Source organism: Telmatherina bonti, assembly GCF_933228915.1.
Source record: "Telmatherina bonti genome assembly, chromosome: 19".
Classification (NCBI taxonomy): domain Eukaryota; kingdom Metazoa; phylum Chordata; class Actinopteri; order Atheriniformes; family Telmatherinidae; genus Telmatherina; species Telmatherina bonti.
In genome coordinates this window covers 6,892,490-6,919,095 of record NC_136617.1, presented here as the reverse complement: position 1 = coordinate 6,919,095, position 26,606 = coordinate 6,892,490, and the positions used below count along the sequence as shown (strand labels likewise).

The 26,606-nt window shown below is 42.8% G+C and overlaps 4 protein-coding genes across 4 annotated transcripts in view; 3 read left to right on the top strand and 1 right to left on the bottom strand.

Annotated features, from left to right (window-relative positions):
- cfap69 (cilia and flagella associated protein 69) overlaps positions 1 to 1,648 on the bottom strand; it is a gene marked incomplete at both ends in the record, with an annotated part of 56,841 nt that extends 55,193 nt beyond the window's left edge. The window contains 3 exons of the mRNA XM_079259255.1: positions 497 to 562; positions 639 to 698; positions 1,574 to 1,648. Coding sequence (XP_079115381.1) covers positions 497 to 562; positions 639 to 698; positions 1,574 to 1,648 — 201 coding nt within the window. The remainder of the gene's footprint in view (positions 1 to 496; positions 563 to 638; positions 699 to 1,573) is intronic.
- A 513-nt stretch (positions 1,649 to 2,161) lies between these two features.
- kdm1b (lysine demethylase 1B) lies at positions 2,162 to 17,406 on the top strand. Its single transcript, XM_079258943.1, is given in 22 exon segments — positions 2,162 to 2,296; positions 2,549 to 2,691; positions 3,839 to 3,960; positions 4,027 to 4,116; positions 4,189 to 4,300; positions 4,377 to 4,490; positions 4,561 to 4,599; positions 4,770 to 4,962; positions 5,059 to 5,243; positions 5,310 to 5,480; positions 5,575 to 5,649; positions 5,735 to 5,869; positions 8,020 to 8,191; positions 9,033 to 9,160; positions 10,105 to 10,236; positions 11,485 to 11,559; positions 11,630 to 11,746; positions 11,826 to 11,951; positions 12,732 to 12,773; positions 12,775 to 12,855; positions 15,565 to 15,717; positions 16,396 to 17,406. Coding segments are annotated over 22 exon segments (2,505 nt in total). The 5' UTR covers positions 2,162 to 2,280; the 3' UTR covers positions 16,480 to 17,406.
- A 1,578-nt stretch (positions 17,407 to 18,984) lies between these two features.
- LOC306770394 (uncharacterized protein) lies at positions 18,985 to 21,242 on the top strand (the record flags this gene model as incomplete). The annotated part of the gene is made up of 3 exons (XM_079259254.1): positions 18,985 to 19,097; positions 20,859 to 20,990; positions 21,070 to 21,242. Exons 1-3 carry the CDS (start codon positions 19,058 to 19,060, stop codon positions 21,240 to 21,242), a joined length of 345 nt encoding a protein of 114 aa, XP_079115380.1. The 5' UTR covers positions 18,985 to 19,057.
- Positions 21,243 to 21,570: 328 nt separating this feature from the next.
- LOC306770316 (uncharacterized protein) lies at positions 21,571 to 24,646 on the top strand. Its single transcript, XM_079259174.1, has 6 exons — positions 21,571 to 21,592; positions 21,676 to 21,822; positions 21,892 to 22,014; positions 22,088 to 22,225; positions 24,328 to 24,471; positions 24,545 to 24,646. Exons 2-6 carry the CDS (start codon positions 21,732 to 21,734, stop codon positions 24,613 to 24,615), a joined length of 567 nt encoding a protein of 188 aa, XP_079115300.1. The 5' UTR covers positions 21,571 to 21,592; positions 21,676 to 21,731; the 3' UTR covers positions 24,616 to 24,646.
- Positions 24,647 to 26,606: the final 1,960 nt, after the last annotated feature.

Here is a 26,606-nt window from a genome sequence, read left to right as displayed (position 1 = left end):
GCGTTCCATAACCTAGAACTCTTCACAGAAAAGGCTGTCTGCCCAAAACTAGACCTGACAGAGGGGATCTTACAGTCATGGTTTGTCACACTTCTGGTCACTCTGCTGCTGTTTTGTCTCTCCACACATTAGAGGCTCAGGGACTAAATTATAGATACATCTGTAAATTAATTTAATAAAGGAGAAATTGATGAAGCTGTCAAAGCTCATCCGATTGTATTTTTCCAAGACATTGCAGTGGTGATGACGGATTAGTTTTTTTTATCCATATCTTTAATGCTCTGCTATGTAGTGAACCTACAGGTTTGGTTGTAGGTGGAGCGGCCGGAGCCCATGCTGTCATGCAGTGTGATATATGAGAAAATATCATTTGCTCATATGAAGGTGGATAAATCATGTGCCATCATGTTTCCTGTTTTTATTCGGTTGGAATTAAACCAGATTTCTTTCTGTGCCTTGGTGTGAGAAAACGAGTTACATCCAGGAGAAAGGATACAAATCCAGAGTGGTTCCTCTCAAATAGCTTCCTCAGGACAAAAAGGTGTTTCTCCTTCCAGTTTGTCTTCAGTAAAAACAGGATTACATGCAGCAGAACTTCAAGCAGAGAAGCAGATGGATGATAAAAGGCTTTAACTCACAGTCAGAGGATCCTCAAGAAGGCCAACCACCTTGCTGATGTCAAGACTTTTAGCAGAGACCTGTCGACACATCATGAGACAACTTTACTGTCACTGTCAAAGTGTTCAATAAAACATGCAGCTCTCTTTCTCATTCCCTTTTTTCTCTCTCTATGAGGTGTATTTCTGTTTTCTCTTCTTTTCGTCCTCTCCGGTCCAGTCCAGCAGTACAAACTTTGTAATACAAACAATTATGCAAAAATAAAAAGAAAAAGAAAATAAGTATCCAGAATATCAAGGGAAGCGTTATATCTATGATGCTTCCCTTGGCAAAGTAAATTTGCCCAGTAGAACACAGCATCCAGAAAATCATTCTGCCTGCTTAAATGCTGGACAAGACAAAAAAATAAAAAATGTATTTATTAGCTTTTTAATGCACAATCCATCATATTTGATACATCCAGATTTGTGTTTCTTTTGCATTCCTTTAATATAATAAACCTGCTCAAAACCTTCATGAAAAATCCAAAAATTGAAGGCAAAATCATCAAACAAGTTAAATTAAAAAAAAAAAGTCCATATCAGTATTAATATCGATAACTTTTTAATTTACAAAAAAAATTTAAATAAAATAAATATAATTTAATAAAAATTATATATAAAAATTAAAATAATTTCATAATTAATTCATTAAAATAAATATAATGAAATTAACTTTTTAATTAATAATAAATACTTTTTTTTTTTTTTTTTTTTAAATGTTGATATCGGTATCAGTTTTGACGATACTTGTCCCGGATTTTCTTTGTATCGGATCGACACCAACATTTGCAGTATCACCTCGCTCTGATTAAGATGCGTCAGTTCTGTTATTTCCAGAGATTTCTTTTCTTTCTTTCTTTTTTTTTTTTTTTTTTATTATTATGACAAGCGAGAAGTAAATAAAACGTGTTTACCGACTGCGGCGCTACTTTCAGCCGAACTGCTGGCAGTTCCGACGTCAATTCGGGCAGAACTTTGGCTGAACCCATCTGGAAATATCGATAGATTTGATCTTTTATTAACAAATCAGTTTAACTTCAACAAGTTATTTTGTTCCTGTTAGTTCAGTGCTAAAAAAAAAAGAGAAAGTTAAAATTATCGTCCAACATCTCCATGTTTTTTTATATAGAACCCATCAGCGTGCTGCAGTTGCTATAGCAACGTCCCAACACGGACGGCGAGCGACGGGTTACAAAAAAATATTCCAAATAAAAAGGCCCATTTTCAATTTTTTTTTTTTAAACAAATCAGTTTATTTTCAACAAGCTATTTTGCTTCCTGTTAGTTTGGTGCTAAAAAAAAAAAAAAAGAGAGAAAGTTTTTGTTAAAATCATCGTCCAACATCTCTTTGTTCGGTTTTTGCTGCAGAACCAGAAACCATCAGCGTGTTGCTGTTGCTATAGCAACATTCCAACACCGACGGCGAGCGACGGGGTACAAAAAAATCCTCCAACCCCAAAACGCCCATTTCCTCTTAAAAACAGGAAGTCGTGTTCTTGTGACAGCAGCGGCAATGATTTTTCTCCCCCACAACAATAAAAGGTAGAAGATTTCAGCGACTTTTTGAGTCGTTTCAGAAACGTCGCGAAGCTCCGGCTGAACAGAAGCGGGACTGGCCGCCATGCTGTCGGACGCAGGTGAGTGGTTGCTACATGCTACATGCTAAAAGCGACACCTGGACGTTTTGTTTGGCGGATTTAAAGAGCTGCGTGATGTGTACGTGTCTCCACCTGCTCTGTGTTGATCATTCACCCCTGTTCCTCTCGCTTTATTTCCTGAATAAACCCGACACAGAAGCGGGTTTATGAGCGACAACAAAAGGCCCGTTTGGAGCGGAGCTGCATTGTTTTCCCACCACAACAAACACCACATATTTATTGTTGTCATAGATTATCCCGGTAACGCCTCCGGGGCCCGGAGAGCCAGGAAGAGGAGCTCCGGGGAGTCTCCGGGAGACGGGCAGACCCTGCGCAGCTCCGGCAGGCAGACAAACGTCCGGGTGAAGCGCTCCAACAACCCTCCAACCGGACAGGTGAGCTCATCTCCGCCCTCAACATGTTGGATTTGCAGCTCAAAATATTTCACATTCCTGTAAACCCTAATAGAGACATGATTATTGTTGTATTGATGGGGAAAATTGTTATCTGAACTGCATTTTAATTGTAATCTGTTGTTATCAGATTATCTTTAACTTGTCATTTTTCTGTCTTTTTGCATCTCTTTACTGTTTTTTGTGTCTCTTTAGGTCTTTTAGATGTTTTTGTCTCAGTTTAGTCATTCATCTTCCTCATTTCTGTTTGTTTTGTGGGCCTTACTGGGATGTATCCAGTTCTAACATCCAGGGATAACACCAACATCCTCAAGATGTTTTTAATCAAATCAAATCAAAGATACTTTATTTATCCCCGAGGGGAAATTCAAGGTTAAAGCCAGCTCGTCCAAGGTCTTACATACAGACACTTACATTTGACAGGTTTACAGAACCGAACTGAAGCTTAGGCCCTGCAGCCAGTTTTACAGGCGCCGCCTTATAAATGAGGAAAAGATGACATGAGGAAGGATGGGTGGCTGTTGAGAGAAAAAAAGAAGTATCTCTACACTTCACCTAAAGGGGGAAGGATGAAGATGCAACAAAAAACACACCTCTAAGCTAAAGCACAAATTCAGACAATAGACAACACACAACATGGGGGGTGGGGGGGTGGGTCTTCCAGACAGCCAAATCTGGGAGGGCTTCAATTCAGTTCAACTTTATTTGTACAGCGCCACTTGACAACAACGTCCCAGGACACTTTACATTCACATCATTTCAAGCCAATTCATACATATCCTATCACAGAAACCAACTGATCGCATCGAGTCATGACTTGGATCCAATCCCCCATCCATCCTGTGTGTTAAACTCTTCTCTTCTTCTGCAGTTTTGTGACTTTTTCTGCATTTCGGCTTGCATACTGTTCTTTGCCGTGTTATTAAACGTGGAGAAACTTTTTGTTCATGTAATTTGTAAAGACTCAGTCAACAAGCCTGGAGAGCTGCTCTCATTGTTGAATTCAGTCTAAACGGCTCGGATGATGTTGAAGAACGAAGCTGCCTAAATGACGTTTCAGCCTGTTCTTTTTGCACGTTTTGCTCCATCAACGCGTCCATCTCATGCTGTCTTGAACTGGTGATTACAGTGCAAAAGAAAAGCCACAGACACGGAGGAGGAGGACGACCAGTCTGAGAAGAAGTACAGGAAATGTGAGAAGGCGGGGTGCTCGGCTGTGTACCCCGTTTGTTTTGCAAGCGCATCAGAAAGGTAAGGTACCGGAAACCCCATCCTCAGGTCGCCTGTGATCGTCTTTAACATCGCCTGTCGCTTCAGGTGTGCAAAGAATGGATACACGTCTCGCTGGTATCACCTGTCGTGTGGCGAGCACTTCTGCAACGAGTGTTTTGATCACTACTACAGAAGGTAAGAGGACGGTGTTCAGAAGGAGCTTTTCAGAAATAATAGAATTAAATGTATTACATCCCTCCACGACAGTCACAAAGATGGCTACGAGACCTTTGCTCTGTGGAAGAAGGTGTGGACGAGCAACGGGAAAAGCGAGCCCAGTCTGAAGGCCTTCATGGCTGATCAGCAGCTGCCGTTCTGGGTGCGTGTCGGAGGCCGAGAGTTTCACTCGTCTGAGGAGTTTCCCGTAAATGTTGTCGTGTGAATGTTGCCTTCAGGTTCAGTGCACCAAACCGGACTGCAGGAAATGGCGGCAGCTGACGAAGGAGAGCCAGCTCAGCGCGTCTCTGGCGGCAACGTACCGCTGCGGAATGAAGTTCAACAACATCAAGGTAAATGTGAAAATCAGCCGTTTGCAGAAACATTTTCAGTTCTCAGACTGAAACCGAGTTTTTCCTGCAGAGTGAAGGACCGGACCAGTGCTCCCAGCCCGAGGACCTGGTAAGTAGGGATGTGTGGTAACTACGGCGACTTGCACGTGCTCGCTACACCCCAGGCAGACAAGGCAGCTGACCTTCACCACAGCGGAGGAATCCACCTGTTTCTGTCACCGAGAGGTTGTGTGTTTTTCCTCATGAGAGCCGGGACCTCTGCCTGTCTCGTCCCCGCAGAGAGTGGCCGAAGTTTCCGACAGCTGGTGGCATTCCATGCTGATTTTACCGCCGCTGTTTAAGGAAAGTCCGGCCAGCCCGTTCCTCGCGGCGTACTACCCCGACTGCGTAGGGATGAGTCCGTCGGGCTCTCCCAGCAACGTCTCCCAGACCGAGCTGAGGGCGGACGCCTGCAGGAGCGTGCAGCCGCAGAGTGAGTCAGCAGAAACGCCTGGTGGGCGCCAGCCGGTGGGCGCCAGCTGGTGGCGATGCCGGGTCAGATGGGAGTAACGCTGACTTTGCTCCACAGTTCCAGGTCTCTGTCCGTACTTCCAGCCCTTCTACCAGCCCAACGAATGCGGCAAGGCTCTGTGTGTGCGGCCAGACATGATGGAGCTGGACGAACTTTACGAGTTTCCGGAGTTTTCCCGCGACCCCACCATGTATCTGGCTCTGCGGAACCTGGTCTTGGCGTCCTGGCACAGAAACTGCAAGGTACGGACGCAGCGGCGGCAGCGGCAGCGGCGGCTCTGAAATGCATTGATGCTGATTTTTCTGCAGGAGGTGCTGACTGCAGAGAGGTGTGCTCAGCACATCATCGTGCGGGGGCTGGTGCGCGTGCGCTGCGTGCAGGAGTTGGACCGCGTCCTCCACTTCATGACCAGGAAGGGTCTGATCAACACGGGCGTTCTGGCGGTGAAACGACCGCTGCTTCCCGACAGATTCTGCTCCGTGAGTGTCCTCTGCTTCCTCCTTTCAGACTTTTCCCAACAGTTCGTTCCGTCCAAACATTCTTCACACGTCTGATCTTTGTGGTTTCACGCAGAAGAACGTGGTCGTCATCGGTGCCGGGGCGTCAGGACTGGCTGCTGCGCGGCAGCTGCAAAACTTTGGCACTCGGGTAAAAACCGTCCTTCACGTTTCCTCCAGGATCCATCCCCGACACGTTTCCCGCCGTGTGCTCACCTTCTGCAGCCATTTTGCAGGTGGTTGTGCTCGAGGCGAGGGACAGAATCGGCGGTCGGGTGTGGGACGACTCGTCTCTGGGCGTCACCGTGGGTCGAGGTGCTCAGATTGTCAACGGCTGCGTAAACAACCCCATCGCCCTGATGTGCGAGCAGGTAACGAGTCTCACTGGGCTCCACTCCTCACAGATCCTGCTTCCGGTTCCTTCCCCTGTTCAGACTGAAGATTGCTGAAATTTCTTCACCTTCATAGATAATCACAGCATTTTAGTGACGGCGCCTCAAACTGACCCTTCGCCAAGTCCCGCCCTAGAAGAGCCACTGACCAATCATACGTTAGCAACAGTAACCAAGAGAGAAAGATCAGACAAACTTTCTCCTGCTGTTTAAAATGCTTTACTGGTGAGGAAGGTGGTGTTTTTTTTTTCCCGCTTGAGGCGAAACAAATGTGTCAGATAAACACTCGTAAGTGACGCCAAACACTTAGCAACGGGTTAAAACAACAGATACAGATGCAAAACAGAGCAAATCCCCATAGACTCCCATGTTAAAAAGACCAACTTCACAGCAGGAATAAACATGTTTACAGCAGGAATAAACATGTTTACAGCAGGAATAAACATGTTTACAGCAGGAATAAACACGTTTACGGCAGGAATAAACACGTTTACGGCAGAAATAAACACGTTTACGGCAGGAATAAACACGTTTACGGCAGGAATAAACACGTTTACGGCAGGAATAAACACGTTTACGGCAGAAATAAACACGTTTACAGCCTGGTTCAAAAATCCATTTTAGGTTTAATAGGTCAGGTTTACCTTCATGACAACTCTGGGGGGAGTGAATTTTTTTCTAACTTGCCCGTTTAAAAGTAATTTAATCTTGAAGTTTGGCATATTTAGGGGCGTGTCCTTTTGATTGACAGGTACCCGATCTCCCGCTTCAAGTCAGAAGAACGTAGAACAACCGCGGTTTTTAGCCGGTTAACAACGTGACTTAGCTTTAGCCCACTTACCTCCGTTAGCTGGTTAGCTCCTGTTATCTCCAGGTTAGCTCGGTTAGCTCTTAGCTACAGAAAGCTCGGAGTTCGCTCGATGTCAATCATCCACCATGACGCTCACAGCCCCCCTCTCAGCTCCACCTCTTTGCCCATATTTGTATTTTCCGGGCGAGACGACGTGCATGCTCCTGCCAACATGGTGATGGTAGGAACTGCCCACCGAGCTTCAATTCAGCTCTTCAGAAACCTACGGGTGACATCACGGAGGCTCCGCCCATCTTTTATATACAGTCTATGGTTTCGACTCATCCTGCAATGCAAAAACTGTAAAAATTAGTTCCTTTATAAGTTTGTTCTGAACCTGAACAGTCGAGTCAAATCATGTTATGGATGTTTCTCAGCAGCTTGTTGGTGTTCTTCTTCTCTGTGATGTTTCTAAATATTACTGCAGACGTTTGGGATGAAATCCATATTTAATGCAGGGGAAAATGAGTTTAAAGCTTGGCAGGCATAGCAACGGTGACCGATGGGGGGGGCGGGGCTTAGTGAAAGATCACTTTAAACTGACACATTTGATCTTTAGGACAGAAATGTCCCGTTGCAGGCTATTATACATGTCATTTTTAATGCTTCATTTATCCTAAGATAAATAAATGCATTCCTTTAAAAATATTTTACTACAGACTACAAACATTTTAATTTATTATGTGCGACCATGTTTATTTATTTATTAAAGCTTTTATTGAAAGAAGCTGTGGAGCTCTGGAGCACCTGGTATTTAACCCATCAGGACCCAGCATGACGTTTAGGAGACATACAGCTTAAGACGCATTCTGCATCACGTTATGGTTGAAAGTCTGCTCAAACACAAGATGATTTATGTCTTTAATTGACACCAGAAAGCAGAAAATTACACGATAAAAACATGGTCATAAATGGCAAATATCCCTTTAAAAATGATGATGCTTTTTGTTGTTAAACAGACAAAAAAATTGGCTTAAATGATCAATTTTCTTGTCAAACTTCAGTCCAGGTTTCTGTTGTTTCACTGCTCCAACACACCTGATTCAAATCAAATGGATCCAGCAGCCTTTTGTCAACCTGTTCATCCTTTTCAGTCAGGTGTGTTGGAGCAGGGAGACAACAAAAACCTGCAGCATAGCGGCCCTCCAGGACTGGAGTTTGACACCTGTGGGGGTTAAAATTGATCATTTCATTTGTATGCTTCAGTCTGAACTGTCTGCGTTGCAGCTCTGGTCAAACCAGAGAGTAACCGTGTCTTTGTGCCGAATCTCTGCTGCAGATGGGCATCAAGATGCACAAACTGGGAGAGCGGTGCGACTTGTTTCAGGAGGGTGGGCGGGCTACCGACCCCGCCATCGACAAACGCATGGACTTCCACTTCAACGCCATCCTGGATGTGGTGTCGGATTGGAGGAAGGACAAGTCACAGAGCCAGGACACGCCGCTAGGAGGTGCTGAAACGCTGCTGAAAGTCTCCAGACGGACGTCCGCTGGAGGAAAATGTGGCATGTAAATGTCCACAAGTCCAGTTTAAACATGTTGGGTGTTTTTTAAATGGGAAAAAATACTTATTTTCCTCCTTTTTTCCAGGTGTTTCACATGTTTTGTTCTTCCAGCAAATGTTTGCTGTGCAGTCACGTTTAGAAAAGACAAAAAAAAAATTCACATTTCTGTCACATCATTAAGATGTTGGCTCTGTTTGTAAAACTGCCAGATTTCCAGATGTCTTCCCGTCACCACGGATTACCTGAAGATTCTCCCTTTTGTTTGCGTCTGTTGTCCTCCTGACTGTTGCACGTCTTTCCTGTCGGATGTGACCGCTTCAGTCCCGTTTCTGTTTCGCTCTTTCCTAAAATCTTCTCTGAGCTGCTTCATGACACGTCTGAGAAATTGTTCCAGTTTTAGGAACTGTTTTAGTGACATTGCACATCGTCTCCTTCCTCCACTAACCACGCCGCGCTCCTCGAAATACTTTGTAAAACTGCAGGATGGTTTATTTGTAAAATCACAGAAAAACTTTATTTAATGCTGATATTTTAATTCTCTCCAGAATTATAAATGCTAATTTATGCTTTTTTTCTTCAGATTTGAACTCATTTTAATCCATTTTTATCTAACTTTGGTTTATTTTTCTTGAGGTTTCTGGTCTGAAATGAAGCCGTTTCTTTATGTTTCTAGACCTCCATAAAGCTTTTTGTGTGAACTAAGAAAAACCTGTAAATGTGGAAACAGCAAAGACGGAATGTGTCGATTAATCATGAAAATCTTTCTCTGCTCGTGTGTTTCCTACAGAAAAGGTTCAGGAAGTAAAGAAGAACTTTCTCCAGGAGTCGGGGATGCAGTTCAGCGAGCTGGAAGAGAAAGTGCTTCAGTTCCATCTCAGTAATCTGGAATATGCCTGCGGAAGCACGTTGGAGCGGGTGGGAAGCACTCAGCGGGAGTTTCTGCTGCTTCTGGCGGCTTTCTGAGACCGTGTCCACACGTCGCCGGGTTTTCCTCCAAACCCGTCCACACGTCTCGCATCGCCGCGTAGTTCAGCAGCGTGTTGGCGCCGCTAATCCTCTCCATCTCAACACGTCACTTCTAGAAAACACCGAAGTTTCCTCCAACGTGATCTGGTTCGGCGGCGGGATAGCCGTCCTTCATCTCCGCCGACAGTGTAAACACACACGGAGCGTCAGGACGACGGATCACGCCAACGCAGTTCTGACACCTGCGACGTCATACGTAACGTTACGAAACATGAAAGCCGGTTCCTCACGCAGACGGAGGAGTCGCGCATCTACACCGGTCCCAGGTTTTTAAAAGAATCGTAGTTGATGCAGAAATCTGCGTTTTCCTGGACGACGGGTGGGATCGGAGGAAATATCTTGGGTCTGTTAGAAACCTGCTGCGTGTGGACGAGGCGCTTTGTTCTGTCTGAAAGAGACACACTGATGGGTTGTTGTCCAGATAAAACACGGAAACATCCAGCAGGAAGACCTTCATCGCATCAGAACAAGTCTTTTGTTATTTAATGGAGAATTAGTGTCTCAGATTTAAAGACAAAATAAAGGCAGCTGGTTGCAGGCGGACGCGGCGACGGCTGCGTTCTGGTGGAAGAGTTGCTCCAACACAAGATGGTTTCTGTCTTTAACTGACCCTGGCAGCGTCGCTCTGACCTACGATGTTCCTGCTGTGTGATTTCTTGCTTGTGTTGCTCCTCCTCTCAGACGGAAGTCACTTCGGCGTCTGACTGTAGCGTCTTGAGATGCCGTGATTTGACGCTATATAAACAAAGTTGAATTGAACTGTAGAAAAGACCTGAATGTGGTCCCATCTTGTTTTTAGAGTCTGAAAGGATTGTTCGTGTCTCTTTTCGCAGGTGTCTGCCAGATCCTGGGACCACAACGAATTTTTCGCCCAGTTCTCAGGAGACCACACGCTGCTGACGAAGGGCTACGCGGCTCTGCTCCACAAGCTGGCCGAGGGCCTCGACATCCGGACAACATGTCCGGTTTGTCAGCACTTTCTTTCCTTTTCCAGTTTCAGACAAACAAACCAGATTTCCAACTTTTAGACGGTTGGCAGAAGTTCGGCCATCAGTGTGAAAAGCTGCAGGTTAAAGACGACCTTGTTGCTTTTCAGTGGCTCATAACCAGACATTTCATTCAATTCAAACTTTATTTATAAAACACATTTAACACAAAATGCACCAAACTGCTGAATGAAGTTAAAATCTAATTAAAAGCACAAATACTACGAGGACAACAGGTTCCTATCCTATTTTAAATGTAATAAATAAAATAAAAATAAAAAAAAGAGTTAAAGTAATTAACCAACTTGTCCACATCCTGCCTCAGTGAAGGTCACTTTTCTAAGAAGTACATGTTTATTTATGAAGCAGCTTTTCAGAAAAAGTGTTTCACAGTGAGACACAAAACATGACATAAAAACAGGAAAAACAAAAGGAGTTGAAGGAGCCGTCCACACGGCGCCTGGCTGCAGGAGATCTAAACGGAACCGGGCGGGTCGTGTCTGAAAGGCTCTGCAGCCTCTCTTCAGGCTTTGGAGTGTTCCTCTAATCGCCACAGCGCCCCCTGCAGCCTTGTATGAACTACAGCGGCTTTGTGGGGAAGCTTCCATCCTGGTTCTCACCTCCGTTTCCACACCTGAACGGCTTCGGCGCCGCTAGACGGGACCAATAAGATGCTTTTTAAGAGAGATGACAGATGCCATGCTGAGAGGAAGCAGGTCCCTCCATGTTCCCAGCAGGTCTGTCAGGTCATGTGATCAGGGTCTGCTGGTTGGGAGGCGGAAACGTAAAGGTGACAGCCGAGGATTAATGGAGGTCTCTGATTCAACCAGGCGCTTGTTCATCTCCACATGTTGCTACCAGAATTTTAAAACGTGCTCTGTCATAAAGAGCTGGATTAGGACCGGACTAGCACGACCTGCAGCAGCGATCTGGACAACCTGGAGCCAGTTTTTACATCAGCATGTGGAAATGGAATTCCAACCATCCAGTCCAGATGAGATGAAGGCATGAACATCATCTCCATCTGACACGGTGAAACGAGCTTGGCGTGTTTTCAGATGAGAAAAGCAGGAACTAACGCGAGTCTCTGAAGAATGAGCTCACCGAGGGCTTCAGGAAGGAGCCCAGTGGGCCAAGCCAGATCTGAGTCCTATAAACATCCCGACATTTCCCAATAAAACTCTGGAGAGACATAAATATCATGCTTGATGTGTTCTTTCATTCCAGGTTCAGGCCATCGACTACTCCGGTGACCTTGTGAAAGTGACGTCCTCTAACGGCTCCCAGTGGACGGCTCAGAAGGTAGAAACCTGCACCGGCGCGGACTCTGCTGCTGTTCCACCGGCCGCGTTAACGTCCTCTCTTCCACCAGGTCCTGGTCACGGTGCCGTTAACGCTGCTTCAGAAGAACGCCCTTCAGTTCAACCCGCCGCTTCCTGAAAGGAAGCTGAAAGCGATCCACAGTCTGGGAGCCGGCATCATAGAGAAGGTACGTCTCTGACTGGAGCTGCATTCATCCTGGAACGCTTGTTTGTTCCTGGTGAAAGATTTCATCCCACATGCTGCAGATCGCTCTTCAGTTCCCGTACAGATTCTGGGACAAGAAGATCCAAGGAGCCGACTACTTCGGTCACATCCCGCCTGCTCCTGAAAAGAGAGGCATGTTCAGCGTCTTCTATGACCTCGAGCCGCAGGTTTGTTTCTTTATTTCTGCTATTTGCTCCAAACCAGCTGATTTATAACATGTTAGATATTTAACAACCGTAAAGACAGAGATGCTGAAGATCTGCAGCTTTTGGAAGCATCTCTTCTCCAACATCTGCATGCGGCTCTGCAGCGGCCTGCTGACCCGGTACTCCTTTCCTTCAGCTGCAAATCTGGTCTCCAGGATACTGAGGCGTTGACTGGAGTTTAGTTTATTAAGGATCCCCTTTAGCTGTAGCAGACTACAGATATTCTTCCTGGGGTCTGGCACAATTATGATATCAAAAACAAAACTTGTAAAAAGTTACACAGAACATCAATCCTGGAATACAAGCTATTTCCATATTTAAAATCCTCTCTTTACATCCATTTTTACAGAAGTAAATGCATGCATGTCCATTCATGTTACATCCTATCATGTCAAATATTCATTCACAAAAATACTCTTCCTTATATTGACCAGAGTGTGGAGGACCAGGAGGGGCTTTAAATCTCTGTCTAGCATGATGAGAAAATATCAAAATAAAGTATAGACTGAAAAATATAATTTCAAATCCAACAATAAATAATCTGGATCTTTACAGCGAGGTGCAGAAGCATTAAAACGTGCATAGAAGGAAAGTATTGATGCGTATGTTGATGGTTGAAAGCCTGGATGAGTTAAAAGACGTCCTGCAGGAGGAGTCTGCGTTTGTTAAAAGCAGGTGTGAGAAGGACCACCGGCTGCAGTGAAAGGTTTCTGCCTCCAGCTGTCTGCATGTGTTTTCCAGGGGAAGCAGGCGGTGCTGATGTCCGTCATCTCCGGCGAGGCGGGTACCTGCTGTCCGGGACCTGGACGACAAGGAGGTGGTGGGCGAGTGCATGAAGGTCCTGCGGGAACTTTTCAAAGAGCAGGTAGACCCCCCCCCCCGTCAATAAAAATGTTAAATAAAGATTTATTTAACATTTTTATTGACAGAGGAGTAACCCTTCAGATGCACCATGTTGTTTTCAAAGGTCTTCTAAATAAAGTAACAAAAAACAAGAGCAGCAGCGTCTACAAACAAAAAAACAAAGAAATTTACAAACAGGATAAAAAAATAAGTAGATATAGAAATAGATAAATAACAAAAGAACAAAATCAAAATAAATAATGAATGAACCTTTATTATCCCACCAGGAGAAATCTGTCGTCGGCACGCGGTGCCGATTCATCTGCAGACACCGGACATCAACACATTCAGATACGCAAGACCAGACGGTTAAACCCATACATATTAAATAAAAAAAAAGAAGAAGAAATTTTGGGTACAGACTTGTACAAGTAAAGTAAGTGTGTGTGTGTGTGTGTGTGTGTGTGTGTGTGTGTGTGTGTGTGTGTGTGTGTGTGTGTGTGTGTGTGTGTGTGTGTGTGTGTGTGTGTGTGTGTGTGTGTGTGTGTGTGTGTGTGTGTGTGTGTAGATGATTATGAAAGCGGAGTGAAGGGATGAAAGAGAGCGTAGATGGTTAAGGGATCCCCAGCTGAACAGATGTTATACATGTAAAAGTCATCAATAATCACACACACACACACACACACACACACACACACACACACCACTCTCGTAACCCCGAACTCCTACTGATGCTCCAAACGTGTACAAGTTAAACACATAACGACAGAGTGTGAAGATGTGATGCTGATCGCCACTCAGGAACCAAGAAGGAAGAGGTGGGAAAAAATACAAAATATAAATAAAAAATACAAATAAAATACAAAAGTTAATAAAAAAGTTAATGGGCAAAAATTAATAAAGTATTTTTCATTTAATTTCAAAAGGATCCACAGCTAAAGTTCTTCCCAGATGGATCCTGGTAGTTCTGAACAGTAACCAGTAAATCCTGTCTCCGCCACGTTGTCATGAAAGGCCCCCAGCGGAGCGCAGACTAACGCTTCATTCAGAGTGGAGATGTCCCATATCATCAGCCGACCGATATTATCCACATGAAAATTATCAGCACAATATGCAAACATATAACATATAGACTGCTGCTTCCTGGGTGGAGCTTAAAACTCCTCCATCACGCCGTCACTCTCCAACTCCTCGATGCAGTAAAAACCGGGGGTGGGGAGGGAGCTGACGACACCCCCGGACAGTTGTTTGTGCATTCTCTTATTGTTTAATTAATTCATTTATTTATTACTCTTTATTTATCTATGTTTTCATGTGAATGATACTTTTCCTTTTTTACTGCTGGAAAATGTAATTTTCCTGAGGGAGTCATGCTAAAGGGATCAGTAAAGTCTAGTCTGAGTCTGCTATAGACCAAACTCTTCAGCTTTGCCTCCTCCAACTGAAAATGATGAATATGAGAGATTCTTTCTTTGTTTGGGAAAACTCACTCCAAAGATATTGGCATCCATTGAAATTGGGATCAGAAATTAAGAGATGGACAAAATCAGTAAATTGGATTTGAGTAGAAACAAGTCGAACATCTCTAATTCAGTGTTGATAAAATTTCCACAGTTGGAAGTAAGAAACGTTACGCCGTCTTCTCGCCTGACCTCTGCAAACAACACGTTTGCATTCCTGAGAAACGAGTGTGAGGTGGCGACAAAAAGCGCTGATTTCTCAGCTCTGTGAGGGACTAAATGTGTTGAAAGCTGAAGTCCAGACCTGAACTGGGAAGAGAAGGAGGTTGAATAAAACAAAAAGGTTGTTCTGCATGACATGATGCTGCTGCATGACATGATGCTGCAGCATGACGTCCAGCTACAGCTGTGCTCATATGTCTTTTCATTAAAGAAAAGGCTGAATTTACAACAGTCACTCAAATAACTGGAGACTTAAAAAAAGGAACAAGAACTAAAAATTTGCAAAAATATAATTTAGTAATATAAGACACTGATTTTTCATCTAATTGAGTTGAAGAAAGAAAAAACAAACAAATGGGTCCTGGACAAATGAGAGACTTTTCTGTTGAACAGTGGGACAAAATACCTGTCAACAGGTGCAGAAGTCTGACTGAGAGGAACAGAAAACACCTGACTGGAGCGGAAACATTACAGGATTCTTCAACTAAATGTTAGTTTGAGTGATGGAATATGTAATAAATTATCTTTATTTGTTTGCTTTTTAAAAAAAAAATATTTCTAATGAACCAGAATTAGAAAATAATATGATTTTCATAAAATGTTTATTTATTATTACTTTAGTTAATTTCAGCTTATTTTACAGGCAGCTGTTTTTTTTTCTTCTTTAATGAAAGGTATGAATAAATATGAGCACAGCTGTACGTTCACGCGGTCAGAAGATCTCAGATCCAGTTTGCAGACAGAGTCCATCCTCACCTTTTATAACAAACTACTTCTGTCTGCCAACAGACCCAGAATCAGGCTCTGATTTGATATCAAACCTGTTTTATTTAACCAGGTTCTGCTTCGCGAAGCTTTCAGGTGTTTCTCAGTAGTTTGTAGCTGTAGAGACTTTTTCTATCCTCTGATTTGCTTTCTGTGTTAAACTTCTCTGTTTCTGGTGGTGTGCTTTACATCCAGACAAATTCCTCGTCGGTCCGACTCCATGAACTAAAATTATTGTTTCTACTACTTGATTAATTCATCAGCGGATCAAATATTCTTCACAGGAGGTCCCAGAACCTTTCAATTACTTTGTGACACATTGGAGCAAAGACATGTGGTCGCAGATGTCCTACAGCTTTGTGAAGACGGGGGGGAGCGGAGAGGCCTACGACATCCTGGCCGAAGACGTGCACGGAAAAGTCTTCTTCGCTGGCGAGGTAACATCGCTTTTATTTATTTCATTCTTTTTATATCTGGTTTTAGCTATTAAATTCTATATTTTATTATTTAAAATATGTTTAATTTATTATTCTAATTTGATCCTTTTTAAATCTTTTTTTTTTTTCGTTGTTCAGATTTCTTTTTGAAAAATTAGACATAATATTGAAAATACAATAGTCATCTTTTTTAATATATAACTCCCCAGAACAAACCCACCCTGTACTAATTTTATTTCATTGGAATTTATTTTTATTTAATCTTAATTTTAATCTTTTTAATTTTAAAAGGTATCTTAATTTATTTATTCAATTTCATCTTTAAACTCACATTTTATTTTAACTTGCATAATTAAATTGATGTTGTAATTTTTATTTTATTTATTATTTTTTTTATTTTCATTTTTACCCTGAATTGGACTAAGTGGTATAGATAATGAATTATTTTATTTTTATTTAACCCTGTGGAAAAACTATAATGCTGCAGATTTGTAAAAGAAAATTATTTGAATATAAAATGTTTGTTTATTTGCTTTTAAATGGTATTAATTTGAGTTTACTTTAAGATTTATTTTTTAAATCCCAGTTTCATCAGGTGTCTCAATAAGCTGTTTGGTCAGAAAACTCATTCTGTTGTAATAAAATGATTTGTTTAGTCTGTTGACTTTTATTTTCCAGGCCACCAACCGACACTTCCCTCAGACTGTGACAGGAGCCTACCTCAGCGGCGTCCGAGAGGCCAGCAAGATGGCTGTCATGTAAACTCAATCCCGAGGATATAAAAACACCAGCACCGACCTACTGCCTGATCGCTCTGTAAGACGGTCAGCACGGACTGCTGGTGGTTTCCAGTAGCAGGGTCTAGTCAGGCCTTCCAGCACCTGGTTCTGCTTATGTAACAAAGAAGATGAAGTGCTTTTATTCATATCAAAATCCATCAGGTAAAGTGCTGCTTCTTCATGACAGGATGCAAAAAAGTGCAGCTCTGTTTTGGTGTCCCGTGCTGGAAAGCAGGACGCTGTTATCAGGTCGTTGATGTTTGTAATTCACACATCTGGAATGATTATTTAGAGAATCGAAGCTGCATGAAATCTTGGTAAACTCTCCGTCGTCTCATCATGGCGTAACAGAACAAGTCAACTCTGCCAGGAAGATTTTTAATGAAGTTTTGTGATCATGTCGTTGAGAGTTACTGACCAAAGTTTTCTCCATCTGTTCTGATATTGTCCTGTTTGTGTTGAATGATTTGAAAGGTTAGCTTTTTAGATGGAGTACTTCTTCAATAGCACTTTTGATTTAGGATAGTAAGTACTGAAAACAATTATGTGAACGATGTGAATGACACTGTTTAATCAGAAAACATCAGACTGTCCCCTTACTCTCTCAGGGATGTTATCAGGAAAAAAGGAAACAAAACAAAACACACAGAGGAGGAAACAAATGGAGGAAAATGACAGGAAAACGCACCCAACTGATGGATGAGAAACTGTTCATTTTTCTCTTGGGAATTCTGAACTTCCTGAGGTTTGAAGTTGGGAAATGGCACAATTTCACCATTTTGTCATTAATCTTGACTCATGAAACTGTGGATTCATATCTTTGTCTTTAGTGTATTTCCATGTTGTCTAACCTAACAGTGCTAGCGTATTTATCTTGTACTTGTCTAATAAACTGAGCAATTAGCTGCCACGAAGATTAGTTTCATTTGTGGGTGAATACTGAACTGTTTCTGTCCTCTTTAAAAAATAAAATGGTGAGAATTAGTTAAAAATGGATGATGCAGGTCCCTCTCTGCTGTGCTTCAGCTCCATCATCTGGAAAAGAAGCTGCAACTCATGAGCTGACCAGTGGAGGGATAAAGCATTTTTCCCCTTTGTTTTTTATATTATGCTGTTTTATTTAATTTAATCTGAGTCGGTGCAGAATGTAAATTGGAAAAAAGTTATGTTTACCAAAAACTCTGTAAACAACACATTCGTAGCCATATTTACTTTATTTCACATATTTTGACTAACTTATGAAACATTAAACTAAATTTAACAAAGAACATTTGTTAAAAGATATGCGGGAGAACCTGTTGTTCAATAAAAAATTAAAAAAAAAAAAAAAAAGTACATTCATACAGCATATTGGTTGTATACATTTAACAGGTGTTGAGGTAACTTCCAACAAGGCAGTCTGATAGGAATGAGAGCCTAAACAAACACACACACACACACACAGAGAAATCGATTAGGAGTCTGTCTAGTAACATGAACAAGTCCATCAAGGAAAAAAGTCTTTGGGAATTTTTTGTTTTCATATTTTGAAGAGATTTTGTGAATATTCTGAGATCATTTTCCATCCATTGATGGGGGGCTTAGTTCTGGCATATTTACATGGATGTATGACATGTAGGGCCAACAGGATCAGGTTGTTTACAAGAAATTCCAGGTTCTTTTGATATTCCACCGGTTTTGATTCAGCACATAGTCGGAGGGTACATGGTGATATTCTTTAAGTGGAGCCAACTCTGAAAGGCAGTCTGAAAATCACACACGTCTGCAATAAAAATATGTGCTCTGTTGTTTAGATTTCTTTTTCACAGAATTCACATGAGTTATTGTCCAAGTTGAATTTTAATTGTAGGAAGTCGTTAGATAGGTAGATTTCATTTAGGATCTTGAATGATACTCTTAGTTTTTGGTAAAACTGGAGAAGACAAATATATTTTCCTTAATTTTCTGGATGTTTCTGTGTCATATTCCTTCAGAATATACTTCATTTTAATTTGGAAAAGATAATAGTGATCTGTTACAGCTTGTAAAAGCAGTTTTTTTGGTTTTACAACCAAAATTGGTTGCAGACTATTCAGATGTATGCCATTGATAGCGTGGTCTCAGTTCTGCTGAAACATCAGAATGTACTCTGTCCTGATGTTTAATTGTTTTCACAGGGGTAGACGATTGATTTTTGTTTAGTTATGGTGTATTCTGTAATTGGGGGAAAAACATTTTTTAATCAAATCTAGCTTAAGTCTAAATTTCGTTGCTAAGCAACTGGAGTTCACGGACCAATGACGCGGTGATCCGTCATCAAAGCGCGCCCTCCCGCCTTCCTCTTAAACTAAGCGGAAGAGAACAAACCAGACCTGAACGTGGCCCCCTTTTTACCCCCGCAACTGGAGAAACGGGTTTTCTCATCTGAAATCAAGCTGGATTTTGGTGGAACGGTGTATTTTATAGCTGCTAAAAATTCTGTACGTACAACCAGTGGAAACATCCCAGCGACTGAGCGAACATTAAGAGAATAAGAAGCTTGCAGCAGGTGTGGATGTAAATACCTGAGACTGACCAGCAGAATGGACTGCAGCCCGGCTAACATGGCACATGACTCTCCAGGTAGCTGCATAAACCTTTCAGATGAGGATGCAGAGGTGTGTTAGGACTGTGAAGCCAGCTGTTAGCTTACAACGTGGTAATAAACTGTTTATTACTGTCCTGGATTTAAAATAAGGAGGACATTTAACTAGAAAAAAAATCTCTAACAAATTATACGATGCACTTTGTCTATATTTATTGAAAAGTACTTTATTAGTGGTGTGACGATGTGCTTTTGTCTTTTTTGTGCTGATTCGATTTAAATTGCGATTCTCCGATATTGCTGATTTTTGTATATTTAAAAAAAAATGTATAAAACCTTTTTTTTGCTCGTTATTTTTCTTCATTTCAATGAGGAAAAAAACAACGGAGTAGCCAGACCATCATTCTGCTGCCATAATGCCCAAGAAGACAAGTAAAAGGATTTATATAGCATCCATTTTATTTATTTGGAAAAAAAGGGATTTTTTTTTAACCAAAAAATAAAATAAAATAAAATTAAAAAATCGATTTCAAAATTGTGTAGAAAAAAATTCCCTTTTCCAATTTTTCGATCGATTTTCCCACCCCTATACTTTTACATTCAGAATGCAAAAATGCATCCATTTCTATTACTTCTAGAGTAAATAATAAACTTTTCGTTCAATCAATAAATAATAAACTGTTCATTACTGTCCTGGCTTTAAAACAGGGAGAACATATAACTAGAACAAAAAATCCCTGTAACAAATTATATAATCCACCTTGGTCATATTTATTGAAAATGTACTTTATAGACATTCAGAATACAAAACTGCATCCATTTCTTGCACTTTCAGAGTAATTAAGAGGGAAAAAAGGAGCCATGTGCTGCTAATGAATGTTGTGTTGAACTGATAATCACCTTCAGTGTAAATTTCTCCCATAACAGCACAATTTTGGTCAGTATACTGTTCTCCATAATTCAGGTGTGTGTTTTTAGATTGTGCAGGGGAGGAAAGATATCAACAATGATCCTCAAGAAGCAACAGATGCTGTCCATCAGTCTGGCTTGTAAGGTCATTTACACTCTGTCTGGAATTCATCATTCTCCAGAGAGAAAGCTCATCTACAAGTGGAAAATACACGTTATAGTCTGTGACAGTACAACTAGAATATACTGTAGAAAATACTGTACAAGCATGGCTGGTTGGGTTAGGATGACAAAGGTCTAGCTGGAGAAACCACCAGACTTCTGGAACAAAGTCCTCATTGGACCAGAACAAAACCAAAACACAGCATATCGAAACAAACGCCTCACAACAACTGTTAATCATGGTGGAGGACTGATGATCAGGTCTTGTTCTGCAGCTGCAGGACTTGCACATCTTGCAGTTATTGAGTGCTTTATGAACTTCTCTGTCCAAAGTATTCTAGAGTCTTATGTTAGGTCATCCGTCTGACAGCTGAAGTTTTCCCAAAATTGCTTCCTGCAACCGGGCGATGATCCTAAACACGGCAGCAAATCTCTAACAGAAGGGGTTAAAAAGAAAAGAATGAAGGTGCAGACCTCAAGCTGGTGGGACGAGAGTTTCTGAGCTGAGCTGAAACCAGTGCTGCAAACCTCAGTGAACTGGAAAGAGTTTTTCTCCACTGCTATGTGAGAGATGGGTATTGTACAGGAAACCATTACGTTGACTCCCTGCTGCTGAAAGAGCTTTTATACGATACAGAAACATTTATTTTAAACTGTATCTGAGCATTTTAATTTGATTTCACATAATTTAGTTGACTGTTTGTGCCATCATGTCTTTCACTCATCAGGGAAGGACAGCTCCGCCTCTGACGATGAGGATTTCATTCCTCTGTCGAAGCTCCTGATGAGGCCTCAGAGTGAAGCCAAGAAGTCATGTGACAACACCCGCAGCTCCAATCCAGTTTCAAAGAAGGATGAAGGTGGTAAACGTTAAAATTTTACTTTAGTATTTCCCAGAAGTTTGTGCTAAATGTTAAATATTCCTCTGTTTTCTTTTAGCTGCGGATGACTCGGACGATGAGCCGCTGATTAAGAAGAAAAAATCTGCGGCACCGGCGGCGGAACAAAACAAAAAGGAAAACACGCCACCCAAATCTTCTGGGCGAAAAACCAAGGAAGCAGGTGAAGACATGACGGCGTCTACCGCTGCGCTTTCCCACACAACTTTCTGACTGAACGTTTATTTTCTTCAGACACAGAGGACGACTCTGACAACGAGCCGCTGATAAAAATCGCCAAATCCGCCTCCAGAACCACAAAGAAGCCGCGCTCGGCAACACCCAGAGAGTCTGTTGAGAGGAAAAAGAAAGGTGGAGTTAACTTTTCTGCTTTGAGCACCAGGATCTCAGAGCTGTTTAGATTTTAACTCCTGTCTTTCTGCGCTTTCCCGTCGTCTCAGTGGAGAAGGATGAGAGCTCCGACGACGAGCCTTTAAGTAAAACTGCGAACAAACGGCAGAGACGGCAGAGAAAAGCGGCGACTCCGGTGGTGAAATCTAAAAGGACCGTAGCGAGGAAATCCGGTGCGTGTCAAACTTCCAAAATCTGAACTCGTTTCTGGTTTTTCTTTATTGTAATTTAAAGAAAATAAATGATCTGCTTGTAGTGAAATATGTCGAGACTTCCAGTGAGCACAGCTCAGACGATGAGCCGCTGGCCGTGATGATGAAGAAGAAAACCGATGGTCTGAAAGATCAGAAGACATCGCCGAAGAAGAAAACGATCACAAAACATAAAGAAAAATTACTAAAAGGTAGGAAGCCTCTTTATTCCGTTTGTTACAGGCTGTTCGTGCTCCGACTTCCTGCGTCTTCATCCTCAGACAACAGCTCAGATGATGAAGACGAGCCGCTGGTGAAGCTCGTCGCCATGAAGAGAAAAGCTGCAGAGAAAAGCCCCAAGAAGAGCAGCGTGTCGCAAAGCAGGGCGTCGAAGAAGAAGAAAGGTAGACCGGCAACGGTTCAGAGGAAAAACAAACCGAAGAAAACGTTTTAAAGCTTCTTGCTGCTCTTTGGCAGAATCGTCAGATGAAAGTTCGGATGACGAACCTCTGATGAATCTCGTGAAGAAGAGTCACACAAAAAGCAAAACGAAGGCATCGACTCCCCAGAAAAGAGACGCAGCTTCCAGAAAGCCCAGAAAGGCGTCTGTGAAAGGTAAAGTTCCCGTCTGATGAAGTTTGTTATTAACTCATGTTAAGTAATAATCTGCTCACATAAACATAATCAGCTTAACTTCATGCTTTCGATTCAGTGATGCAGTAAATGTTTATCCTCGCAGCGAAGCTCAAAGCACGCTTGGTTTTCTCATCTTTAGATCTCACCGCTCTGCTTCGGGGTCTCAGGACAAGAAATTCTGCCTCATTTGGCAACTTTACCTAAATCCTGATCAGTTATCACATGGAAGTTGCTCTGGACAAAACCGTTGGTCCAATGACTGTAGAGATGATTATAATCCATCTGTTTAATTCATAGACAGCGTATGAAAGATGGTAAACATGTTTACGGCAGGAATAAACATGTTTACAGCAGAAATAAACATGTTTACAGCCTGGTACAAAAATCCATTTTAGGTTTAATAGGTCAGGTTTACCTTCATGACAACTGTGGGGGGAGTGAATTTTTTTCTAACTCGTCCGTTTAAAAGTAATTTAATCTCGAAATTCGGCATATTTAGGGGCGTGTCCTTTTGATTGACAGGTACCCGATCTCCCGCTTCAAGTCAGAAGAACGTAGAACAACCGCGGTTTTTAGCTGGTTAACAACGTGACTTAGCTTTAGCCCGCTTACCTCCGTTAGCTGGTTAGCTCCTGTTATCTCCGGGTTAGCTCGGTTAGCTCTTAGCTACAGAAAGCTCGATGTTCGCTCTCTTATTTAATTCTTATTTAACTCTTATTTAATCCCAATATTCAGCATAATTAGGGGGCGTGTCCTTTTGATTGACAGGTAGCAGATATCCAGCTGCAGGAAGGCAGCGTGTTGCACAGCTGCAGTTTTCATCCAGCTCACAGCCTGACTTAGCTTTGGTCCGCCTACCTCCGTTAGCTCGTTCAGCTCTTAGCTACAGGCAGGTAGAAGTAAACCATTTTTTAAAGATTATAGTCCTAAATTTATGACTCAATATTTATCCTTTCCAATTCCACCTAAAGCAAAAGGAAATCATTTCAAAATCTTGAATGCCATTTATCCTTCAAATGAATTCTTACATAGTGAATTTAATATTGGTATGAATTTGTGTACTTTCTGTAACGCCGACATTGAAACTGTAGAACATCTTTCATTCGTGTGGAAAATCGGCTGATTTCTGGGTTAGTTTTCAACTTTGGATTTCCTGCAAAAATCCTTTCAAAAAATTAATTTGGTCTGCAAATGGAAAATAAAAGAGTTGCATTTGAAAATAATAATTTGATTATATTGGCGGAAATTTTTTTTCACAATTGTAGAGTTTTGAAAATATACTCAATTCTTGAAGCATTTAAAAAATAACTAATTTTGTTGAAAAAAATCCTGAAATATTGTAAATTCCCTAAAGCCTATAAATTATATTATTTTTTTTAATAAGATATTTGAATGAGAAGTGTTTTTGTTGTTTCCTTTTTCTTTGTTTCCTCTCTTACAAATAAATCTACATTTATATCAGGAATGTATATATTAGATATATATACTTATCCACATATATTTGAAAGCTTTAGTTTGCAACAGTGCTCGCTCTTGTTTGTTTTGTTTTCGTGGTTTTTTTTCTTTTTCCTTCTAATGTTACAGTTTTACTGCTCGGTTGCATTAAACGTACCTGGAAAGCTTTACGCCTGTTACAAGCTGGCTTGTTATACAATTTCTTGAAATAAAGTTAAAAAGAAAACACAGGCAGGTAGAAGTTTGATGGGTGTCAGTCATCCACCCCGATGCCCACAGACCGCCTCTCGGCTCCACCTCTTTGCCCATTCTTGTATTTTCCTGGCAGGACGAAAATGTCTATTGAGCTTCAGTTCTGACACTTACAGGTGACTTCACAGAAGCTCCGCCAATTTTTTAATTGTACAGCAGCTCTCGTCATCTCAGGAGACTTAACAGACACGTGAAGACGAGCAGATTCATCAGAAATATTCTAGTTCAGGAAAATCCACAGTCTGCACCTGGATCTGATCCCTCATCCTGGGCAGCAGGAGGCGACAGTGGGAAGGAAAAACAGCTCTAGCTGCATGTCGCTGTGTGTACATTATGACGAACATTGGTTTAAAATAAAAGTGCTTCTGTTTCAGACTCATCCAGCGACAGCTCAGATGACGAAGCGGCGGCGAAGACGGCGAAACACCCACAAGTCACCAAAAACCTGAGAGTATTACTGGAGAGGTGTGATGCCGAAGTTACAGGGTCAGCGGGAAATCTGCTGAAAACCAGAGCAGGTATGGATGTTCCTTTGGCTTATCGCTGCCGCCGCCGCCGTACAAACCTGACTGCGTTTGTTTTCTCCAGCAGAAGCAGCGACGGCCGACGCGCCCACCTCAGACAACTCTGCGAGTTCGGACGACTCGTCGGGGCAAGAATAAGCAAAGTTCTCACCTTTCTCCAACAAACGCCACAGAAAAACCACAGTCGAGTTCCTCCATGTCTTTTATACGGTTTTATTTAAAGCGTCCGTCGTCTCGGCGTTTCCGTTTCTGGACCAAAGTCTGCAGGTTTCTCACTTTTACGCTCTGTTTGCTCGTGTCAGAAGTTTCTTTCACTTTTAGAGTTTTTAAGAAAAAGAATAGTTCCAGAACTTTATGGATCCAACTTTAGGAATAAATGGGACCATTTTACTTGTTAATGTCATCTTCATCTTCATCTTCATGCCGCTTATCCGGGGTCGGGTCGCGGGGGCAGCAGCCTGAGCAGGGAAGCCCAGACTTCCCTCTCCCCAGCCACATTTACCAACTCTGCGGGGGGGATCCCGAGGTGTTCCCAGGCCAGCTGAGAGATATAATCCCTCCAGCGTGTCCTGGGTCTTCCCTGGGGTCTCCTCCCAGAGGGACGTGCCTGGAACACCTCACCAGGGAGGTCCAGGAGGCATCCTGACCAGATGCCCGAGCCACCTCAACTGGTTCCTCTCGATGCGGAGGAGCAGCGGCTCTACTCTGATCTCCTCCCGGATGACCGAGCTCCTCACCCTATCTCTAAGGGAGAGCCCGGCCACCCTGCGGAGGAAACCCATTTCAGCCGCCTGTATACGAGATCTGGTTCTTTCGGTCACGACCCACAGCTCATGACCATAGGTGAGGGTAGGAACGTAGATCGACTGGTAAATGGAGAGCTTTGCCTTCTGGCTCAGCTCCTTCTTCACTACGACAGACCGGCGCAGAGTCTGCATTACTGCAGACGCCGCACCGATCCGTCTGTCGATCTCGCGCTCCATCCTTCAAGACCCCGAGATATTTAAACTCCTCCACTTGAGGCAGGACCTGACCCCCGACCCGGAGAGGGCAATCCACCCTATTCCGGCTGAGGACCATGGTCTCAGATCTGGAGGTGCTGATTCTCATCCCAGCCGCTTCACACTCGGCCGCGAATCGCTCAAGTGAGAGCTGGAGATCACGACCAGGTGAAGCCAACAGGACCACGTCATCTGCAAAAAGCAGGGACCCAATCCTGAGGCCACCAAGTCGGATCCCCTCAACACCTCGGCTGCGCCTAGAAATTCTGTCCATATAAGTTATGAACAGAATTGGTGATAAAGGGCAGCCTTGGCGGAGTCCAACCCTCACCGGAAACGGATCCAACTTACTACCGGCAATGCGGACCAAGCTGTCGTACAGGGACCGGACAGCTCGTACAAGGTGGTCCGGTACCCCATACTCCCGGAGTACCCCCCACAGGAGCCCCCGGGGGACACGGTCGAATGCCTTCTCCAGGTCCACAAAGCAGATGTAGACTGGTTGGGCAAACTCCCATGCCCCCTCCAGGACCCCAGAGAGGGTATAGAGCTGGTCCACTGTTCCGCGACCAGTCGCAGAACTTGTTAATGTTTCATGTTTTTATCTTTAATGCTCCGACTGCAGATCCCAACCCGATGAAACTCTGCTTCTGCAGAAATAAACCTCCTGGGTGGCTTCAACCAGACTTCCTCTTTGTTTGGGGAACTTTCCTGCCCTGCTCCAGCCAGGCGGGCAGATCAGGTGTTGGTTGTTGTTTCTGAGCCCCAAAACTGCTACCGTCGTGTATCGGGTACGCCGCCTCCTGTTTTCCAGTCTTCTTTTTAGGACACGTTGTTTGTATCTGGCTTTTAACTGGAAGTATTGTTACCTTTCATGTTTTTATGATGCAGCTGTGTTTTACCCGTGTTGTGTACGATGTGTTGTCTCTGTGCTCTGCAAATGAAATCGGATTGGACTGTGATGCAGATATACAGTTTATTTAGAGTTTTCTGACGGCAGCTAAGTCACGATGTTTCCACGGTTACACGTCAGCCAGAAGCAACACGTGCACACAAAGCCGAGTGCACACAGGCAGATGATGTACCGCGTTGCTCGCGACATCCCTACTGATGATACAAAACTAAACA